Genomic DNA, 19,994 nt, shown 5'->3' on the forward strand with positions numbered 1-19,994 from the left:
TAGAGGAGAGAAGAAAGAACAAAAGGAAAAGGTGAGGAGGAGAGCAGAGGAATAAAGAGCAGAGGAAAAGGGGAGAAAGGAGCAAATCAGATGGAAAGATGAAGGCAGAAGAGAGAGGGAAGATCATTATGAAGGAAACACTAGCAATTCACGACCTTGGCCACAGGGCCCCCAGTTATGTCCTTATTTCACCCAATGGACTTGTATTTATTTTATACCATTAATGTGGTAGATTTCACACTATTAGCTTCTATCTCCACCCTTTAGTGTGTGAGGAACCCTGCAGGCAGCCAGCTTTGCTCAACTCTCATCTGATCTCCGCAACACGCTGCATGGACAAGCTTAGAGGCTTAGCATACCTCAAGCCGTCTCTTTCATACACTATTAAAGCAACAGGGAGAGTGAGTGTGCATTTATGGGGGTCAGGGCAAGTGTATGTATGTGTGAAGCGGTTACACAGTAGCTTTTTTTATGTAGCACCCTTTATTGTATTTCGTGGGTCGGCGGTAAGAAGGCTGAACCAGATGCAGAACCATCCTATACATTAATATAACATGATCCCTTACAGGAGAGCTTCAACACGCGAAAACTAAGAATAAATATATTCACAACTGCCTCTACTATTGGTAAGAGATGAAAGCATAAAAAGGTACCTCTGTAAAAGATAATAATCGATAGTTGATAGAAGTGTCTGTCTCTTTTGTTTTTTTTAGACAAAAAATGCCTTTTTTACATCCTGTTTTTTTTTTTTTTTGTCCATTGATCTTTTTTTGCCATTCAATTTTCCTCTGAGAAATACTTAAAAATCAATACAATAACCTCTGTGCCTGTGTCCGATGAAAATGAAAATGTGCAGCAGAGGTCCTCCTGGCCCCATTAAGTCTGGCTGATTAAGAAATCCAAGATGCATCCATTGCCTTAATGTCCTTCTGTAATTTCCTTTGTTTTTGTCTTTCAGTCAAACAAACCAAAGAAAAAAAAATCTGTATCTTTTTTTTTTTTCTCCATAAAACCAGAACCTTTTTATAATTTCACACAGCAAACGACTATTCCTGGATATGTCCATCATCGTAGCCCTGTAAAAAAAAATCAACCGGTTAAGCAAATTAAGTTAACTGGATGAGATGATGAAAATGAACAGAACTGCATACAAACAACTCCAATATTGACTGGGTATATTATTATTTTTGGCTCATCCAGGGGAATGCAATTACTCGGCGGGTTTTTGATTAGTCTCAGTCGTCCATCAGCGTCCCATCCATTGGTAGTCAAACCTCTTTGTTTAGATAAATAGATCTGTATTCATAGAAAAATAAGCATTGACCACACTGCTGGCTGTTCATTGCTAAGGCACTTGGCTGTTTTCAGTTACTTCTCTTCTTCTTGCTTTTCTCTGTCTGGTCTCCATCCTAACGTGTCCACCCAGCTCGCTCTAAACTTCGAGGCTGTCACAGTTCACGACTCTGTGTTTGATGATGCTTTGAAGAGCTGGTGTGTTTCACCTCCACGCAGGTCTTTTGAGAGCAATATTATGAGCATCAACGCCCACTACCACCACCACCATGCCGTCTCCCGCTAATTGTGGCGCCGAGTAGAAAAGCCGAGCCTCAGTACTTTAAAAAGAAAAAGAAAAGGATACTGTAGTAGCTGCAGCTGAAGTTTTGCCTCCAGGCAGAGATCTGTGATCAGCTACTCCTTGCCAAAAAACCAACCTATATGCCAGTAGTGGGGAAAATACAAAAAGTGACCTCAGCTCGTTATCCAGGAATAAACATAGCGTGTAGTGTAGTCCCGCTCCCCCACAGGCTCCTCTCAAAGCCAACCTCTGTACAGAAGTCATTGTTACTGAATGATTCACCACCAGAGAGAGAGATGATGAAGAGACAAGAGAAGATGGGTAGCAGGAAGAGGAGGATGAGGAGGGGGAGAAAGAGGAGGCCCGTTAAAACTGGTAAGAGCGGTCTAACACCTCCATGTAGTCTGGTGTGGTCCTCAGTCTGGCTCTCTGCTCTCCAGCTCCCTGTTCGCTCTGACTGCTACCACCTGGAGTGGAGCTCGTGGTGGTGGTGACCACGAGCGTTTGGTCGGGTCTCGTGTCCTGTTTGGAGTCTTGGGGGTGAGGGTAGCGGGGCGGGGGCCTCACATACCTATCTGGCAAATCTCTGAACTCAGGAGTTGGGAGTCTGAAGAGACAGTCCACCAGCTCCACTTTAGGAGTGGGGCCCTGGCTGTCGATTACTGTGGGGCACAGGATGCCGTTCCCGTGGAGGCCAGCGAGTGGTCCCATGGCTCCTGTAACAGTGTTGATGGGTGACGAGGACACCTCCAGAGCCCACTCCCTCTCCTTCTCTGCTGCAGAGCAGTAACCCTCCTCGCACTCTTTCGAAGCTGCAAACGTCTGTTGCTGCTGCGGCCGCTGTTTCACCGCTGCGTCCTGCTCATCTTTGTAGATGGGGTTGCTACACATGTGCGATGCCGCCGCAGGGTTAGGGCCTTTGGCGGCGGCCTCTGGGGGCAGAATGGTGTCGTAGACGTGGTTGTGCTCAGGCGGAGGTAGAGGCGGCGTCTCCGGGAGGCCGTGGTGATGATGATGGTGGTGCGTCTGCTCGGTGAAGATCCCGCACTCCATCTGGATGCCGGCCAAATCCACCTCTCCCTGGCGGCGGAACGGCAGCTTGTCTCTCCTCCTCAGGGCGTAGGCGATTAGTGCCGCAGCCGCAAAGAAAGCAGAGACAAACAACACAAGCAGGCTGAGCACTAAGACCGACAGAGGGATTGAATTCTTCTCCGGAAGGGGACCGACGCCTGAGCCGGGGTAGTCAACCGACACGCCTCTGTCTGCAGCCGTGGAGGTGGCCGTCTGCTCCTCCTGGTCCTGGTCCTCTTGAGGCTCCAGCTCAGGGCATAGCAGCTCCATGGAGAGGGATCGCAGGTCTACACCTTTGGTCTTATCCGGGGAATGGCACACTACCTCTCCCATCACAACCACAGCGCTGAGCCCCTCCAGCCAACGCTTCAGTGGAGCAGCTTCACAGTTGCACTCCCATGGGTTCTGCTGCAGGTCCACCTGGAGAAATACATTAAAAATACAGTGTGTTGTCATTGTGTAGTTATAGTGTAATTACTGGTCTGCCGTGCAGTAGATAATTTCCCTGACTTTGTGCTGAAGAATGGGCCGATGGCTCCGACTCCTATTTAGATGACAACCAGAAAAATGATATCTCTAACCCTTTCCAAGTAATAAGGTTTGGAAAATGAGTTTTTCAGAATTGATATAATGGCTCTCCACACTGACCAGTAGCTCCAAATTATTTTTAAAATATGCATGTGATGAATGCACAGATTATGTAAATACTCTCATTATAGGGTCATCAAAACACTAAAGTGCTTGCATTTACCAGATGATGGTGCCCAGGCTGGATATATCCTCAATATTCAACTCTTCCCAGCAGCGAGGGCTCTCATAGAAAAAAGTTTTGAATAGACACCGCTCAGAGTTTCTATATTAGTGCTTGTTCATAAAACTCACCGGCAGCTTTTCTGTGACGAGCGTGCAAGAGTATCACAGCACTTTGTTTTTAACAGGATGTGATGCAACTCTCCCCTGTGCTATAATCCAATAGGTATGCGTGCAAATCCATTTTCTCATTGCCAGCTATTGATTGTGCGCCTTAAAACAAACTCAAATATTCACTTTGCCGCGCTCTGAAAAGCTTAAAGCAGATTATGCACGAAGGGAATCACTTACATCACGTTGTATTGTCTACAGAACTCATCTGTTCCATATCTTTAGCAATGACATTGGCAATGAAAGCTGATATTCTCTCTGTCACACTTCCAAGGAGCTCGCACAAATGTTGTCATGCTAATTCGGTTAGGCTATCTCCCTGGCTTGCAGGAATAGATGGATGCGTTCCGAGATGATTCAGCATTGCTGTTGTGGGAGCCATGATACAGCTACCTCCTCATGCCTCACACTGAACAACCGGATGCTCCTTCACTTTATTGAAGTTAGCCCACTGTGGGCTTTTTGTGTGGCTTTCATAATAGCGTAATTGCAACTGGAAGGCGAAGAGAAACTATGCTGCAGTTTTCACTCACTCATATTAAAAGTCCACTGAAAAGCATCCACCGCATTACTGTGACGCATCTAGCCTCTAACGCAGCGCGAATGAGCAAAGTGACATTTTAAAGAAACACTGCATGACCAAAGTGTCAGTTTGTTTTTGCTGTTTCATAACTTTCATAATGACAGTCTTGCATCTGGTGGAAATTCTTGAAGCATTTTATTGTTTTCTTTCACGCAAATCCCAAAGGCTTTATCCCCTTCTCTTTTCAAAGCATCTGTCCAACACATCCAACACTGTTTACAATTTATACGCCTGGTCACCTAGTGTGCGATTTGCTGTCAACTTGTCAATCACAGCTTGTGTTGTGACAGGAAATTATAGACCCTCAGTTAGCCCGGCAGGTGCGGGGAAAATATGAGCGCATGATACCATTATGCACGTTCTGTGAACACAAAGGCTTGGAGTAAGTCACGTACACTAAATTGACAATAAAAAGTGGCACACTAACCAAACCGGCATTCATTGCTTTAATCCAGCCTGCGATGATATATTGGAAACCCTCTTTTGTCAGAAAATATATTCAGCCTGACTTAAATAAAAGACTGAAATGGCCCTGCTTTAACCGCAGAAGAGCATATTTGCTCTTGTGGGTTTTTATCATTATGACAGAGAGCAAAGATCAGGCAATAATCATCCAAACTTTATTTGAGAGCTACAAAAGAATTCACATCAGGGGAGAAATTCAGAACGTTCTTAGTGAGCCGTGTGCCTTCTAATTGATCACTTTGCCCAAACATCCTGTCAGTCATTAGAATTGCTCCAGTTAGTTCACAGAAATAGAGTCAATACAAGCAGGTTTTGGAAGTTCTGGCGCAGGGATTCTGCTGTAGTCTCTGGTGACGAGACGCCCCTGAGCTTCAGCTTGCCAAGCCTTCTCCATACTGATGAATGGGTTTCATTGTCTTTTGAATAACACACACACAGAGCGGACACGAAAAGACTGAAGAAGAACCTGCAGCATATGCAAAATTGTGTTTATTCTGAAAAACATGTACATTTAAAATCTGTCTTTACGGCTACAGTGGTAGAGTGTGAGATGCTATGCACAGAAAGCCAAAGAATTACCGTATGTCAAAGCACTAACGTATCGATGCTCTCCACTTACACTTCTATATTTCATCAGATTGTGGTATTGAGTGCACTCACACAGATTTTGATTTTATTCTATTTTTTGAAGTGTCGTAATTCATTTTTCATGGTGTGCTCGTGCTCCCTTCATAGACTTCTACCTCAGATAGCGATTTCCTATATTTTCCCGAGCGACTTCAACAACCCCTCGAGAAGGGGCATGAACTTTCTCTATCCAGCTGTTTGTGTTTCATGTAGCTGGAGAGAGAGCGGTAGTAATAGCACAGAGCAAAGAGCAAGAGTTTCTGGTCCACTGAGGCTGGTGTCGGTGAAGAAATTGGCATCTCTGCCTCCGTGTGATTGCTGAACATCAGCGCAACATGGCGAGCCTGGAAAGAAGCCCTTGATCTTTTATTCGGAGGGAAAATAAACACTGTCTTTTAATGCAGCTGTATGAGATATCTTGATTTTGAAATGTGCCGCAAACTGTTATTATGGGGACATGAGGGTCTGAGGAAAAAATAAAATAAAATGAGAAAGAGCACCCAGCGATGGAAGCGGTTCTATCAGCTCTTCCAAACAGACTGTAGACCCTAGAAGAAGAATTTACTTGTCACAGCTGCTAAAGATAGTTATGGCCATTTATTATATCTCCATATGTGAACACATTATGGACAAAAATCCCAGTTTCAAGTGCACAGTCACAGCTTCTGTGTTTAAAAAGAATTATAATGGAATTCAGTTTGTTTCTTTTGAAAACTCTTTGACAAAGAACTTAACTTTTTACTACATTAAGTCATTTTAATAGCTCTTTGGTAACACTGCCTATGTGTTTAGCTACCTACACATAATTTAATTTGAGTGGCTATTAACACGACATTACTCTTATCAATCCCACCTTTGTTCTATAAGAAATTTCACCTCACAGCGCACCTGCATGAGTTGGCATTTAATGCTAAATCAGAGTACTTAGCCAGTCAATGAGACCAAAGACGTCTTTTGTGCTGAAACAGAAAACACATCTTTTCAGAGCACCGTTTAAAATGATTACAGATGCTTTCACTTTTATTTAAAAAAAGAAAAAAAATGCCTTTCATGTGCAATTTCAGTTGAAATGCTGGCTTGTATTGCAAGAAAATATAACTTGTTTTCACCTTCATAAACATTCTGACTGCTTGTTATTGTGTTGAGAAGATTCCATATTTACATCTGCAGAAGAAAAAACCCTCTAAATATGAAGCTACAGCTAGAAGAGGCCTGAAAGCAGCTAGCATAGCTCTGTCCAGATAAGCAAATCCACCTACCACCACCTCTAAATCTCTCTAACACTTCACATCTTGTTTCTGTAATCCACACAGAACCAAAGTGTAAAAGCAACAAATGGCCATTTTACAGCTGTTATCGCCGGACAGAGACAGACTTGCTGTTTGTGTTTATATAAGTGAAACATGGCCATGGGCAAGTTTCTTCATTACGGCTGGCAATGACAGGGAAGCGCTGCTCTGCTGCACAATACGTCCTTTGTATTTACTGAGAAAGACATATGTGTTTCTGAACTGTACATATATTATTTCTGGCATCCTCTCAGATACTGAGTCACCTAACTCGAGTTTCTTTTAAGGTTCATCTGCTGTTGAGCTGCTATTCGTTTTCTAGTTAAGAAATCATAAACACCAGAGTGATTTGAATTTTTCTCCCTGGTGTCACGCTAATATTGTTTTTTTTAGTTTTTTTTAATTACACTGACATCAGCAGGGTATTTTCATATCGGTGTATATAAGTGGGTGTAACTGTATAATCCTGCTCTTGATGGTGACAATGACTCTAAGCTATACATGCTGCTGTTTTATGATTAACAAAATGGACTGCTTTTTACTGCAGCTGCGAGCTAAACCCCGTTTCCATCTGCGTTACCCTTTGATTTTTTTTTTTTCTGTGCAAACTCTGGCTCCAAAAGCACACGCCAGCGCCCAGAAATCCCTCATCCCGAGCTTCAAACAGGCCAGCAGTAAGTCAACAGGTGATATCATTGTCACATTATTTTACGTGGTCTATGGGCAGCCTTAATGTGGCTTTGTCAGAGTAATAACAACCCTGGTAAATGAATGGATTCAATTACTGTGGCACAGATTTGAGGGACTACAATGGTCGTACCACTGAGCTTTATGAATACAGCCCACTGTGTGCTTCCATTTGGTCAATGCTTTAATGCTCTTGGACATCAGAGGTGTATAACAGTGCAAAAGAAAAACCCATAATACACTTTTACATGGCTCCTCCAGCTCCGTGAACTACTGTCGTCCCTTCCTCGAGCAAAGATTTAGAAACAGCCTCTGAACTGCCAGTCTCACCCACACTACCTAGGATCAGGAATTTTGCATGGAGCAAAGAAAAATGGAAATTCACAATGACATTCGGGCTAATCTACACCCACCTTACCTCATTCTACTCGGGCTGTCTAAGAAAAGCCTGGTACACTAAATTTGCTGAAGTGAGAGGAAGCAGGATAAAAAAAAATAAATGTAACACCTCGCTTTCTGTCCTTATTGGTGCGCTGTGTATAGCAACCAGTCACATAAAGCTGCAGTCAAATGTGCGAGGTAAGCTCTCACAAAAAGCTGGATTTACCACATAACAGCAGTTTATACAGTCTATTTACTGAAAGGTACTTTAATTACAAGCATTCACAAAAACTTGAGAGGTTCAGCTTTCTCCAGTTTAGCTCCTGATTTATTAAGACCACTTATGCAAATCAAGTCAATTGCAATTTTCCAATTAGAATACCTGAGGCGCAACCATAGTCCCACAAGCCACAGCAGAGCCTGCAAAACAACAGACGCTACAGATGACAGAGAAAACTGCAGCTGTGCCAGAGGCCAGGAGACCAGGGGCTGCCAGAAGTTTTTAAACGTGGCCATGGCTTGATCCAAGATTTCAGGTTGTTTTGTTTATTTCATCAAGCTGTGATAATATAATGTGTCTTGGCAATCTATTAGTTCTTTTAATCTCATCGGCTGACATTTGAAATAAATACGCTCTGTATAATTATGCACATTTTTGTGTAGCAAATCAACAGGGGTGATCCAATTCAATAATCTCTATTTTTCCACCCGGCAACTGTCAGTCAGCAAAATACATGTTATTTGGCCTAAATTAGCTGAAAGCCTCATGCCAGGTATCTGACTCATTTGCACACACAGAGGTTAGCAGACCAGAATTGTCTTCTCAAGCATCCACCTGCATCCACACCGCCACAGCCATTCAGTAAATACGGTTAGTAATGTAGTCATTTACACTAACCTGTACCAGTCCGGTGAGGTGTTCAAGCACGCCCTCCATCGGAAGCTGTAGCAGGTGATTGTTTCGAAGGTTTAGGCGGGCTAGATTGACTCTGGAGAATACACCAAGAGGGAGACTCCGCAGCAGGTTGGCATTAAGGAACAATAACTGGAGGGATGGCATGGAGTCGAAAGTGCCGGGATCGACTTCACGGATCTCATTGTACTCAAAATAAAGGTACCTATAGACAGGAGAGAAGATGGCAGTGTCACAGACTTTACAAGCAAAGAGACTATCGGTATGTTGTATCTAAGCTGTATCTCGTCATTTCGTGATGCACTAAGGTCATTTTCCTTTCTGCATAAATTAGTCATTCCTTTTGATGCCTTTTCATACATTTAACTTCCAAGTATGTCCCGCTTCCGTGCATGGCAAACACATCAATGAATATTCATGTCACAAAGTCACACCAGAAATTGGATTTCATCTTCTCATCCCCTGTTCGCAGCCATAAACTGATCACTATCAAATAAAATTGTGTAATTTTGCACTGATGACTACTAACACTGGCCTTTGCGTATCAGATTATCTTGTTAGATCAAATTAAAAGGACTCTTTTTTTTTTAAATAACAGAAATATGTGCAGAGTACAGCTGGAGAATTCTCTGTGCATGCTAGTCATCCAGTAGTGCAATTGCTAGAATAAGTGATGGATCTGGTTTAAATGACTTGCACAGCTCCCTCACCATTAAGTCGCTAACAAAGGCTAACAAGAGGTTAAGAGGTAGACATTTTGAAAAGTCCAGAGAGGATTTTTATTATTGATTAATAGTCAAATAAATGGCTATGGAGATTTTTTTTTTCCTGAACCCTGTCTTTAAATATAAAATAGTGGAGCTGAAAGCCAAAAGGCTAAAAGAGGTCTTTGCAGTCTGCTCTGCTGTCTTCCTCACTGTTTAATGACTGACTTTGGATATAGGTTATTAACCAAGGAACTGTCTTATTCTGATGATGACATAAATATGCATCACTCTGACAGTGTGCTTTTATTTTAAGCTTTTCTTATTCTTCAAAAAAGAATCCTGGCAAAAAATCCAAATGTCTCACCGCCTTATCGACACCTCTGTATGCAAATACAACAAAAACCCATTAATTTTCACGTTGTCACTCACACCCAAACTGAAGCATGGCATCAGGCAGCGTGACTAACAAATGACACTTCTGGAAGAGACTGGGCACCTTCCATTTCAATCAAACTCCGGCATAATGGTAATCAAAATGTTCTGCTCTGTGCCGTTCCAGTATTACAGTGAAATTAATTTCCACATACTTATAAACAAATCTCTAAATACCTAAGCTGATGAGGTTTTAATTAATATGTATGTCTGAAGTGAATAGAAGTAAATGGTGTGACTGATCCAAAAGGTTCTTACCTTAGATTCTGCAATCCTAGAAACATGTGGGGGCTCAGCCTCTCCAGATTGTTTCCGTTCAGGTAGAGGCTCCTCAGGCTCGTCAGGCTGGAAAAAGCGCCCTCCTGAAGGTACGAGATGCGGTTGTTCCCCAGGTGAAGCATGTCGAGGCTGGAGAAGTTCCAGAAGTCTGTGCGGTAGATCCTCTGTATTAAATTTCCACTCAGGTAGAGCTTGCGGCCGTTGAGAGGCCGAGGTGTGAGCTGGGACACATTGAGGAAGCCATTCTCTTTGCAGTTGACGGTGAGACCCAGGTCAGTTATGTGCAGGTTGCAAGTGCAGCCCAGGGGACAGATGATGGGAATAGGGGGCCGTGTTTGGTAACCAGCCACCGGGGGATTCTGGTTGGGCATCAGACTGCGTGGCGTGGGGGATGTTCTGGAGGGTCGAGGCCTTTTAGTCGGCCTTGGGTGCCTCTCCCTGTCTTTACGCTCTGCAGAGGAAGAGGATGACGAAGTGGAGGAAGTATGTGTGTTCTGGCGGGAGCCGTGCACCATAGAGGAGGGCTTAGTTGGTCTGACTCGCCCAGGTTGGTGTTTAGAGTTAGGGGGCAAATGCTGGGGTTGTGATCCTGCTGATGGACCACTCCCCACTGCTTGCAGCTCTTTATCTGGCAGGTCGGCACACAGTTCTTTGCGGGGGATTTCCCTCAGGTCTTTACCGTGAAGGTGGAAGGGATACTCGCATGTAACATCCCCGACTACCGCCGTGTAGGGAATCTGACCCAGCCACTGCTGTAACTGCACTGCCTCGCAGCCGCAGTTCCAGGGATTCTCCTCCAGCTGTATCTCCATCAGGGAGCGGCCAACGTACTCCAGGGTCCCAGCATATGCCAGGCTCTTCAGACGGTTTCCCCGCAGGTCCAGATGAGTCAGAGACACGGATCTGGTACAGGAGGAGGAGGGATATAGTTTGCTAGTTCACATGAAAGGACACTGTTATAGTAAAATAAAATTCACACATTCCATCACAGAGGAGCCAGCATTTTATCTGATGATTAATCCATCTCTGATGATATGAAATAGTATGCCACAGGAACATTAATTCAGCAGTACAGCGTGACTAAATGTGTCAGACACTGATATTTCTACAGATCAGTCCTGGCATAATTTAAAAGCTCTGCAGTAAAATAATCAGAATCCAACCTAAACAGATGAGGAGGCAAGTTAGGGATGAGGTTGTCATTCAGGATGAGAACACGAAGCTTGTAGAGGAACCTCAGAGCACCGCTATCAATTCGTTTGATCACGTTGTAGTCGGCCTGCAGGTAAGAAAGAAAAGATGTGACGAATGAGTAATTGCTCGAATTGGAAAGTAAACTCAACTGAGAGCTCTCCGTTTGCAAAAATGCACAGAGATTTTGAGGAGATCCTTTCACACAGGCCACCTGCTAGCCATTGATTATTTCTGTCACAGCTATCTATAGTAATCCTGGACAAATTTGTCAATAATTAAGTCAATCGTGGATAATCGACACGGATTAACTCTTCGGGACTACCTGGAGGTATTCCAGAGCCTCTAAGCCGGCGAAGGTGTCATTTCTGAAAACCTCCAGCTTGTTCTCGTGGAGGTACAGACGTCTCAGTTTGGCGAGCCCGTGGAAGGCTCCCACTCGGATGTCCTGGAGAGCATTGTTGCCAAGGTTTATCGACACTGCGTTGCCAAGGTGCTGAAACCCGTTGCTATAGAGACGCCTTAGAGAGTTCCTCTGGAGGTTGAGTTTGAAAGGGCGGACCCATGACTGTGACACCTGAATGATTAATTAGAGGTCTGATTAGTTATCTTATTAATTACATAAATTTAGCAGTTAGAAACAGCCTTAAGCCACATTAGAGGCAGGATATTAGACTGGGAGATATATTAGATAATAAGATAAGTGACAGCGCAGTAAAGTGCAGCTCCACATGCGTGGCCAGACAAATGATGAAGAAAGCCATACCTGGCTGGCATTTGTGAAGCCCCGCCCATCGCAGTGCACGTGTAGCACACCTTCTTTGACCTCGCACGTGCACGGCTCGAAGCACGGCTCGTCCACTTCTTCCTCGGAGTTGTCCACGAGAGGGGTGTGTGTGGAGGTGGGGGTAGGGGTGGGGGTGTGCGACGCCTGGGAGAGACGCGCACACCCCAGGGCCACCGCCAGAGTGACCCACTGCATCCTCCTGCTTCTCCCTCTCAGCTCAACAGCCTGCGGCTACAGCCCGGCATCAGGCCTTCACCGCACTGCACGGTGAGGCAAACGCACACACAATGGCACAAACGCATTGTTAACAGAGGGCAAACAGCCAGGGAGGCAGCAGCAAAAGTCAGTTCAGGATGAATCAGATGGATGATACATCAGAGGCATACTAAAGCAGTCAGAAAATAAATGTTAAATCACACAGAGTGTAGTGTCATGGGGACGGAACAGCATTATAGTGGAATGAAGCTGTACAGGAAGGCCACAGTATGATATGATAGCCGTCAACCATGTATGCATGTGCTTGTATTCATAACAGGAAAACAAGGCTTAGAGGGTTTACAAAACCAGGACAAATTGATTTCAACACAAAACAACAGGCTGAAGAATCTCTCAGCTGCTACAATGTCTCTTTTGAATTAAAAATTCAAATGTTGACATTGAAAATGCAAAACAAAGGCACGCACGTGGGCTAGTTCACCTGTGAATCACGTTTTATCCTTTTTCCGAGTGGCTTTCTGAGTGCTGAGGTAGGGGGTGGGCAAAGCTTGTGATGAATGTATTCATCTGTGTTTTCAAATGCCGGGTGAAGCCGAAATGTCACGCATGTGTTATTTTAATGTATGCAATATGAATATGGGTGAATGCAAATCAGACTCATAACGCTTCTGTCTAATGAACTGCTCCATTTAATAAGATGAATGGCAATCCAGAGAACAGAAGGATGAGGCACAAAATACCCCATATTATCAATCAGAAAAATACGTTGGGTTATCAACAACCATCGAGTCCTGTCATAATCATTATTGTGATAATGACAGTGGAGTGAAAAGCTTTGCTGCAAAATCAAAACTCTTCAAAAAAAATTTCAAAAGGTGGGGGTGGTGTGAATCAGTGCGACGACAGGCAGGGACGTGAACTGACGGCGATAGCGATGATGGTCGTGACGATGATGAGAGCGGCGCGGTAATAACAAGAGAATGAGTTGCAGAACTCCTGGCACAACAACAAAGACAAGAAAAGCGAAAAACAGCTGAGATTGTGAGTGCTGCACGGGGATATTTCCTCTCGAGTCTTAATGAGATCTAAATTGGATAAAGCATCTCGATCTGCTCATACAGTGTTGAACACTGGCATGCGAAATGCAATAATGATCATGATGGTATGGTAGCTGTAATCATACAGCAATAATCTAGCATCAGCGAGTTAGACAAGGAGGCAGGAGTGAAAACATCACCGCCCGGGAGAGGAAGAGCAATCACGGAGATGATTATGACGGGGAAAAGATGAAGGGAGAGGTAGAAATGAGAAGAGGAGGAGGAGGAGGAGGAGGAAAAATGGGAACAAGGGGAAGGGAAGGAGTAAAGGAGAGGCAGACATATAAAGGAGGAGTAATGTGCAGAGAGTAGGTACAAAAGAAGAGGAAATGGGTGAGGTGGGAGAGAAGAGTGGGATTGCATAAGCAGCAAGAAGTCAGTCAAGGCTGCCACTCAGGATGAGAGCTCACAGTGAAACAGCTGAAATCTGATATTGATTACATCAAAGCCCTCCTCTTGCCCTGCACACAATGTACGCCCGCCTCACAGAGAAACTGTGCTGGAGCCAAGTTTCATGCGTGTGTGTTGCACACAATGTGAGAAAGGTCAAACCATATCCAAAAAGTAGGCTTTTATAGCCTGCCAAGTACAGAAACAGGTAGCTAGACACGTGTAGATGAGTGTGAGCTTTCATAACAAACCAGTGTAATGCTGCAATACTTGTTGGAAAACCTCACGATTTTAAAGGAAGAAAGCATAAGGAGAAGTGAAAAACAGTCATCAGTGTATGAAAGTGTTCAGAGCATCTGTGCTTCACAGGAGAAAACAGGCTTACATGCTCAATAGTTTTGGACAAATTGGAAAACAATACAAAATACTGCCCATTCAGAGTCCCACTGGGTCTTCAGTCTAGATATGTATTGTTTATTATTGGACCGTGGCCCCCCTGTATAGAGGAGATCAATACAGAGTCCAGATAGACCACTGGGATCCATCCTGTTAAGAGTCTGCTTTAGTGGATGGGCATCTCTACCTAATGAGAAGAAACACAGTCAAGCCTCTTTCTCCAATCAGCCGAGTGGACTAGTCAGCAGTCGGCATAGCTCTGCATCATTATGGTAACAAGAAACGAAAGGACTTAAGCACTGACTGGTGGCAGCCCAGAACTCTGCCTGTGCTTCTGCGTGTGTCTGTCTCTGTCCTTCTGTCTTCATGTCCATCTGAAAACCGTCCTGACACAGGTGTGGCTTCCCTCCCTGTCTTTCTTTAGTCTCTCTGAGTTTTTTTTTTCCTTCTCACTCTCCCCTCTCCTCCAGACCTGCACACTGACGCAAGCGAACCAGAGATGACAGTCACTGCTTATTCTTCACCATATTATTCATGTCACATAATTCCAGTCTCTATCTCTCTGTCCTCTCTGTCCGTCAGAATACACACTCACCAAGCTTCACACCGGCTTTTACATGGGCCCCTGCTCTCAGCACAGATCTGCACTATCAGGCAAGCAGCAGCATCACTGATCAAATGTATGGGGATATGAGCCTGGATAGCTCACAGCCTTTCAAGAAAATCAATTAGCCCCTAACATTACGCACACAAATTGTAATAGTTAGAATAATTAAGGCATGACCAATTAAACAGCCTAGTCATTAACAGAACCTATTAAGACATTTACCAGGCTATGTATGAAAATCCTTGGCAGAGCAACGCAATCCAATTGCATTCCTCATTGTCTGTCTCTCCTCACCAGCCTCTCTGATCCACACAGCGACGCTTAGCAGAGCAGGGATGCGGGTAATACTCACTCAGTCCGCCGCCAAAGAATTAGAGAACGACCGAGAAAACACTTTAGAGGCTGACTGTCGACATGTCGTTCACATTCAGCCGCACTCTTCTCCCTCTCTCTCTCGCTCCCTCTCTCCTCTCCTGTAGCGGCTGAGGCGGATGGGGAGGGAGGGGGGGACCAGAGCGGGTGGGGGGGGAGAGACGTGATAAGACTGCAATGAGGTGGAGGATAAAAACCGGGAGAGAGAGAGAGCTAGAGAGAGAGAGGAAAAGAGGGAAAAAAACGATTGGCTTTAGGATGCAGGTCCGCTTCTCCACAGTGCAGCCCGTGGGAGCTGCGGCACTGGTCTGCTGAACAGACGTGCAATGCGCGGAGTTGTAACCTGGGCGTAATAATGGAGAATCCTCTCCTCATCTCAAAGACAACTAGGTAATTCATAGAAGGGAGGGGAAAAGAGGGGGGCAGGCGCCGGAATTAATCATGCAATAAGGCGGCTGCCCTGCTAGTTTTTATATGAGGCACAAAGCGCGCAGGGTGGGTTCCTCCTCACCAGAGGAGCCAGTTCAGTTCCTCATCACAAACAGATTACAGGAGACACAACAGAGTCACAGACAATGGGCCCCATAAACTTTCTCCTCACGTTGCCCGGTTACGCATCCCGGTAAAAAAAAAAAAATACCCCGACTGTTCAGCTATACCGACAATAATTTATAATCTCATTAGTTTATTCATCTCTCCTCTCTTGCCCTTAAGCACCGACGGATTTCGTGAAACCGGTGTGTGTTACCATGGCGACTCGTGCCAGCTGGCTTTCGTCGTGCGCGCGCGCGCGCGCTCGAGGACGCACACACGCGCACACAAACACGGTACCGGTCGGGAAAACTGTGGTGACTTCTATGAGGGGGGCCGCAGCGGAGATTACAGCGAGACCCAGAAGTTTGTGCGCGGCCTACATCAAAACACCTGTCCTGCCAAACGGGGGTGGTGGGCGCAACAGATGCCGCCCAGATCGAGAGCAATGAAGCCCCCCTACCAACGCTGAATTGAGCTCCCCACATCAGCTAATCACAGCCTGCTAGGTGGCTGATGCTCCATCGATACTTTCTCTAAGTGGCGGCTATGGAGCCCCCGTGAAGCCCGGCGTCTCCAGCGGACCAAGGGGAGGGTCTCAATAAAACACCCCATGGTGCCATGGTTTTGAAAACACGCATTCAAAAGCGTTCAACTATCAGTCAGCCGGTTTCATGGCTATAGGAAAAGATTTAATAACAACATGTCTTCCACATTACTGAGCTGAAAGTTCAATTTTCAGTTCAATTTCACATTGATTTCAGCGTGCATTAAGGTGAATAACCTTGAGGAAATGGAGAGGTGCATTTCTCCCCTAGTGCTCTCTTTCCTCTCTCTCTCTCTTTCTCTCTCTCCTTACAGGAGTAAAGATGGGGGGGGGGGGTCTCTGGAGATTCCTATCAGAAACAGTAAGACGGTTCCAGTAATATCAGGGAGATGTAGATGATGGTTATAGATTTCAGGGCTCTCAGGTGCATTAGTCTGTATTACAGCTTCCCCACAAGGCTACTTAACGCTCACTCGCAATGGAAACAGGCTGGCTGATGCGGGGCATGTATGCACAGCCACATGAACACATGCATTCGTGGGGATTGCTTACTGAGGCATGCACACATTTAATTCGCCTACACCATGCAGGGATGCTTGTGTTTATAAATAAGCTTCAATCACGCATGGGGTTTTTGTCCTGAGATATTACTTTAATCTCTGTGACAGGGGTAATGTGATGCCAGACCTGGGGTTATTACTGTCCACCTCAGGGCAGAATGCTGCCCGTGATGGAGAATTTGGGAGAAAAACACTCTTTTCTCACAGAGGTGTTGTTGTTGAACCGTGGAGGCTCCCTAAATTAAGAAAACAAACGGAGAGGAACTGAGTGAAGATGGTTATCAGGCACCATCAGATACCTGTGTGTCTGTTCTCTGGGGGCAGGAGCCGCTCTGAGCACATAAAGTACTTTTTTAGAGTGTTGACGGGGCCTCTAAAGTAGGGGATCTATTTATACTGGCCTAGTGCTGTCTATGGAGCTGTCCAGTGTTGAAATGGATGGGGAGTCATGCTGTTTCATTTGAGCCACTTCTCCTTTCTTCCTCCTCCGCTTGCTCCTTCTCCAAAGGCTTTCCCTTCCTCTCATGTGAATTATTTTCTGTCAGAGCATACTTTTCCTTATTCCTTATTTAATACACATCTTTTCTTCCTTCCTTTCCTTCTCTCTCCCCTTCTTTCCTCGTTACTCTCTTACTTTGATTCTCCTGTGGGCTCTTGTCAATTCAGTCTGGTTTACTTGCTTTGATTTCTTCCTCCTTTGTTTTCCTCTCCCTGCTCACTCCATCTTTCTTTCCACCGAGAACACATCACACAAAGTGGTCATCCCAGTTTTTGCAGCTCTTTCCAATTATGCCTTCGCTCACGCGATCTCCGGCGGGACTGGCTTCCGTGCGTGAGGGCACACAAACTCAAGACTTAAGAACGAGCACCAACAAGAATAAGGACGCAGATTATTCCTTGGTCGAAAGAGCTCCTTAAAGCTACATCTTGCTCACATAGCGTTGAGTCGTCCCCAAACACGTGTTTGAGTTTCACTGGGGCCTGCACTGCCCCCTAGTCTCTGCTTACTCAATGCGATGAGGCAATCAGAGATGCAGGCAGAAGTATCATGCACTCTGTGGCAGGATGTGGAAAGCAAGTGAAAGAGAAGAGGGACAGAAGGAGCGAAAAAGGGAATAAAACAAGCTGAGTGTGGGAGGGAGACAGTAAGCATTTTGGGTAAGGTTGTGAGGGTTGGCTGAACATGTAAAGGGGGGAGTGCAAGAGGGAGCCAACAGATAGACGGAATAGGTATTTGGAAGGAGGGGGAGGATGGCCAGGAGGGCAGGTGGTTCTGTCATTAGCTCCAGATTAAAGCAGAGGGCAACTCCAAAGGCCTCACCTCTGATTCACACAGTAGTACTGCAGGCAAGGACAAGCCTCCCGGGAGACATAGCACACACACACACACACACACACACACACGCATGCTGGAGACACGGCAGTGATTCAAAGGATTACTCACAGGCTCACGAACACACACATAAACACACACATAAACACACACGTATAGGCATATATAAAACCACCACCCCTCCCCATCCTCATTTACACACGAGATACACCGTGACTCACGAGAACATGCAGACTCCCACACACATGCAAACAGTCATGCCACACACACATTCTCTCACACACACACACACACACACACACACACACACACACACACACACACACACACACACACACACACACATCATTGAACTAATTAATCAAATCTCCTGTTTTAATTAGGATTCAAATCAGTTGCTATGGGAACCTTGCCCTCTCAGAGTCTTAAGGTAAAGGCTGCTGCTGCTGCTTCCCGTGACTCAAGGAAGGTGTCCGAGGGGGACACATTCATATTACCTATGTTGATTCAGCTGGCTGCATTCTACATTCCATTTTCACGCAGACACATTTTGCGGGGGAGGCCTGAGGTGCCCGATGTGAACTTCAATTTGGGCTCAGTCATACAGAGGGACCAAAAAAAGGCGGAAAATTATGATGGCTCACGTTGCAGCCAAACTAATACAATATATTTTACCAGGAAAAGGCCATGTGTGTTAGCGTTAAAGGTGAGGTTCACAGTCTGTGGACGCCCGTCCAATCGATCACCAGCTCAAGCCTGCCATTTTTGCTCCGAAAGTTTTCGCATGGAGACACACATAAAGGCACTTTCACAGAGTTTCTAATACGGTGCTTATCCTTGCTATTACCACGGCCTTGCAATTTTGGGTGAGCAATCGCTTTGTGCTCACATGCCTTGTCCCAGTGACAGTGTTTTCACAGAGGCTCCATTAGTGATCAGTAGGATTTGTTTGTGAAAATCACTGTCAGAAGAATCAATATTCCTGCATTTGCGTTAATACTATCCAGACAGAGGAAATATTTATTCAGTGACTAATTCCTGAGGTCTAATTAAAGCAGTGTGCATGCTTTAGTGTTAACACTGTTTCATCTCACAAGCTGATAGACTCTTATCTTAAAAGACTGGATGAGAGAGCTCAAAGTGTAGCGGAATCACGGCGCCTTCATCTGTCCAGAGAGCCTTAATATCAACTCAGGTGAAGGCCGGACCTGATGAATTAAAAGAGGAGAGGATGCCAAGTGAAGCCATTAGGATCCAGGAACTCAGGCGTGTGTCTGGCTCGCCGGTTGTCATGGTTGCGGTGTTTATCACCTCTTTCTGCCGACAGAAGCCCAGGGGCAAATCAGATTGGCTTCAGACAGGGAGGAAAAGAGAGAGTTGGTGAGTGAGGGGGAGGACATATTGGCACAGCGGAGGGGGGGAAATGCCAACACGCTGCTGAGTGAAGGCCGAGGAGGAGCGCTGGACAAATGTCAACGTGGCTTATTCATAGGATGATGCTTTTAACTCTTTGACTGTGACATAACATTTGAAGTAAAGGTATATTAGACCAATTCAGTAAACCCTCGCTTTAGGTCTTTTTGTTAACATACCCAAATGCTGTAATGTGGGGAAATAAAACTTTCTTTTTTTCCCCTCTTGTTATCTTCTCATCTGTTGTGGTAAGTATCTCCCTGCAAATGTGCTGAATGCATTAATGCACATCTTAAAAGCTCTTGGCATTTGATGAAAACAACACTAAAGGATAGTCCTCTAATGGAAGTCTTAAAGCTAGATAAACCTCAAGGATCTGGAGTAAATCCCCCCCCCCTGCCCCCCTATCCCCCGTGGCCTGTGCCTGCCACCTAGTGGTCCCTAACCCAATGATCCATATGTGAAGACTTCACAAGTGCAACCTGTGTGGTAAGGCAGTTTTTCTGAAGTACAGATACTATTATTATTATGTCACTAGCTGACAAGACAGCATTCACTTCAAAGAGCTCTGAGAGTTCATGTTGCATGAGGAGATGAGAAACTAAGACATTTACCTGTTATGA

The 19,994-nt window shown here is 45.2% G+C and overlaps 1 protein-coding gene across 2 annotated transcripts; it reads right to left on the reverse strand.

The window, feature by feature from the left end:
- Positions 1-464: 464 nt before the first annotated feature.
- LOC102194485 (SLIT and NTRK-like protein 3) lies at positions 465-15,077 on the reverse strand. 2 transcript variants are annotated; one of them, XM_005723695.1, is made up of 7 exons: positions 14,968-15,077; positions 11,889-12,169; positions 11,448-11,699; positions 11,095-11,210; positions 9,911-10,834; positions 8,499-8,718; positions 465-3,067 (listed from the first exon to the last, which is right to left on the reverse strand). In XM_005723695.1, exons 2-7 carry the CDS (start codon positions 12,102-12,104, stop codon positions 1,943-1,945), a joined length of 2,853 nt encoding a protein of 950 aa, XP_005723752.1. In that variant the 5' UTR covers positions 12,105-12,169; positions 14,968-15,077; the 3' UTR covers positions 465-1,942. The 2 variants fall into 2 exon arrangements, with proteins under 2 accessions (XP_005723752.1, XP_005723753.1); XM_005723696.2 differs by having other exon boundaries at positions 14,838-15,077.
- Between the last annotated feature and the right edge of the window lie 4,917 nt (positions 15,078-19,994).

The sequence above is a fragment of the Pundamilia nyererei genome, unplaced genomic scaffold (assembly GCF_000239375.1).
Source record: "Pundamilia nyererei isolate P.nyererei 1_Seehausen unplaced genomic scaffold, PunNye1.0 scaffold00010, whole genome shotgun sequence".
NCBI classification, from domain to species: Eukaryota; Metazoa; Chordata; class Actinopteri; order Cichliformes; family Cichlidae; genus Pundamilia; species Pundamilia nyererei.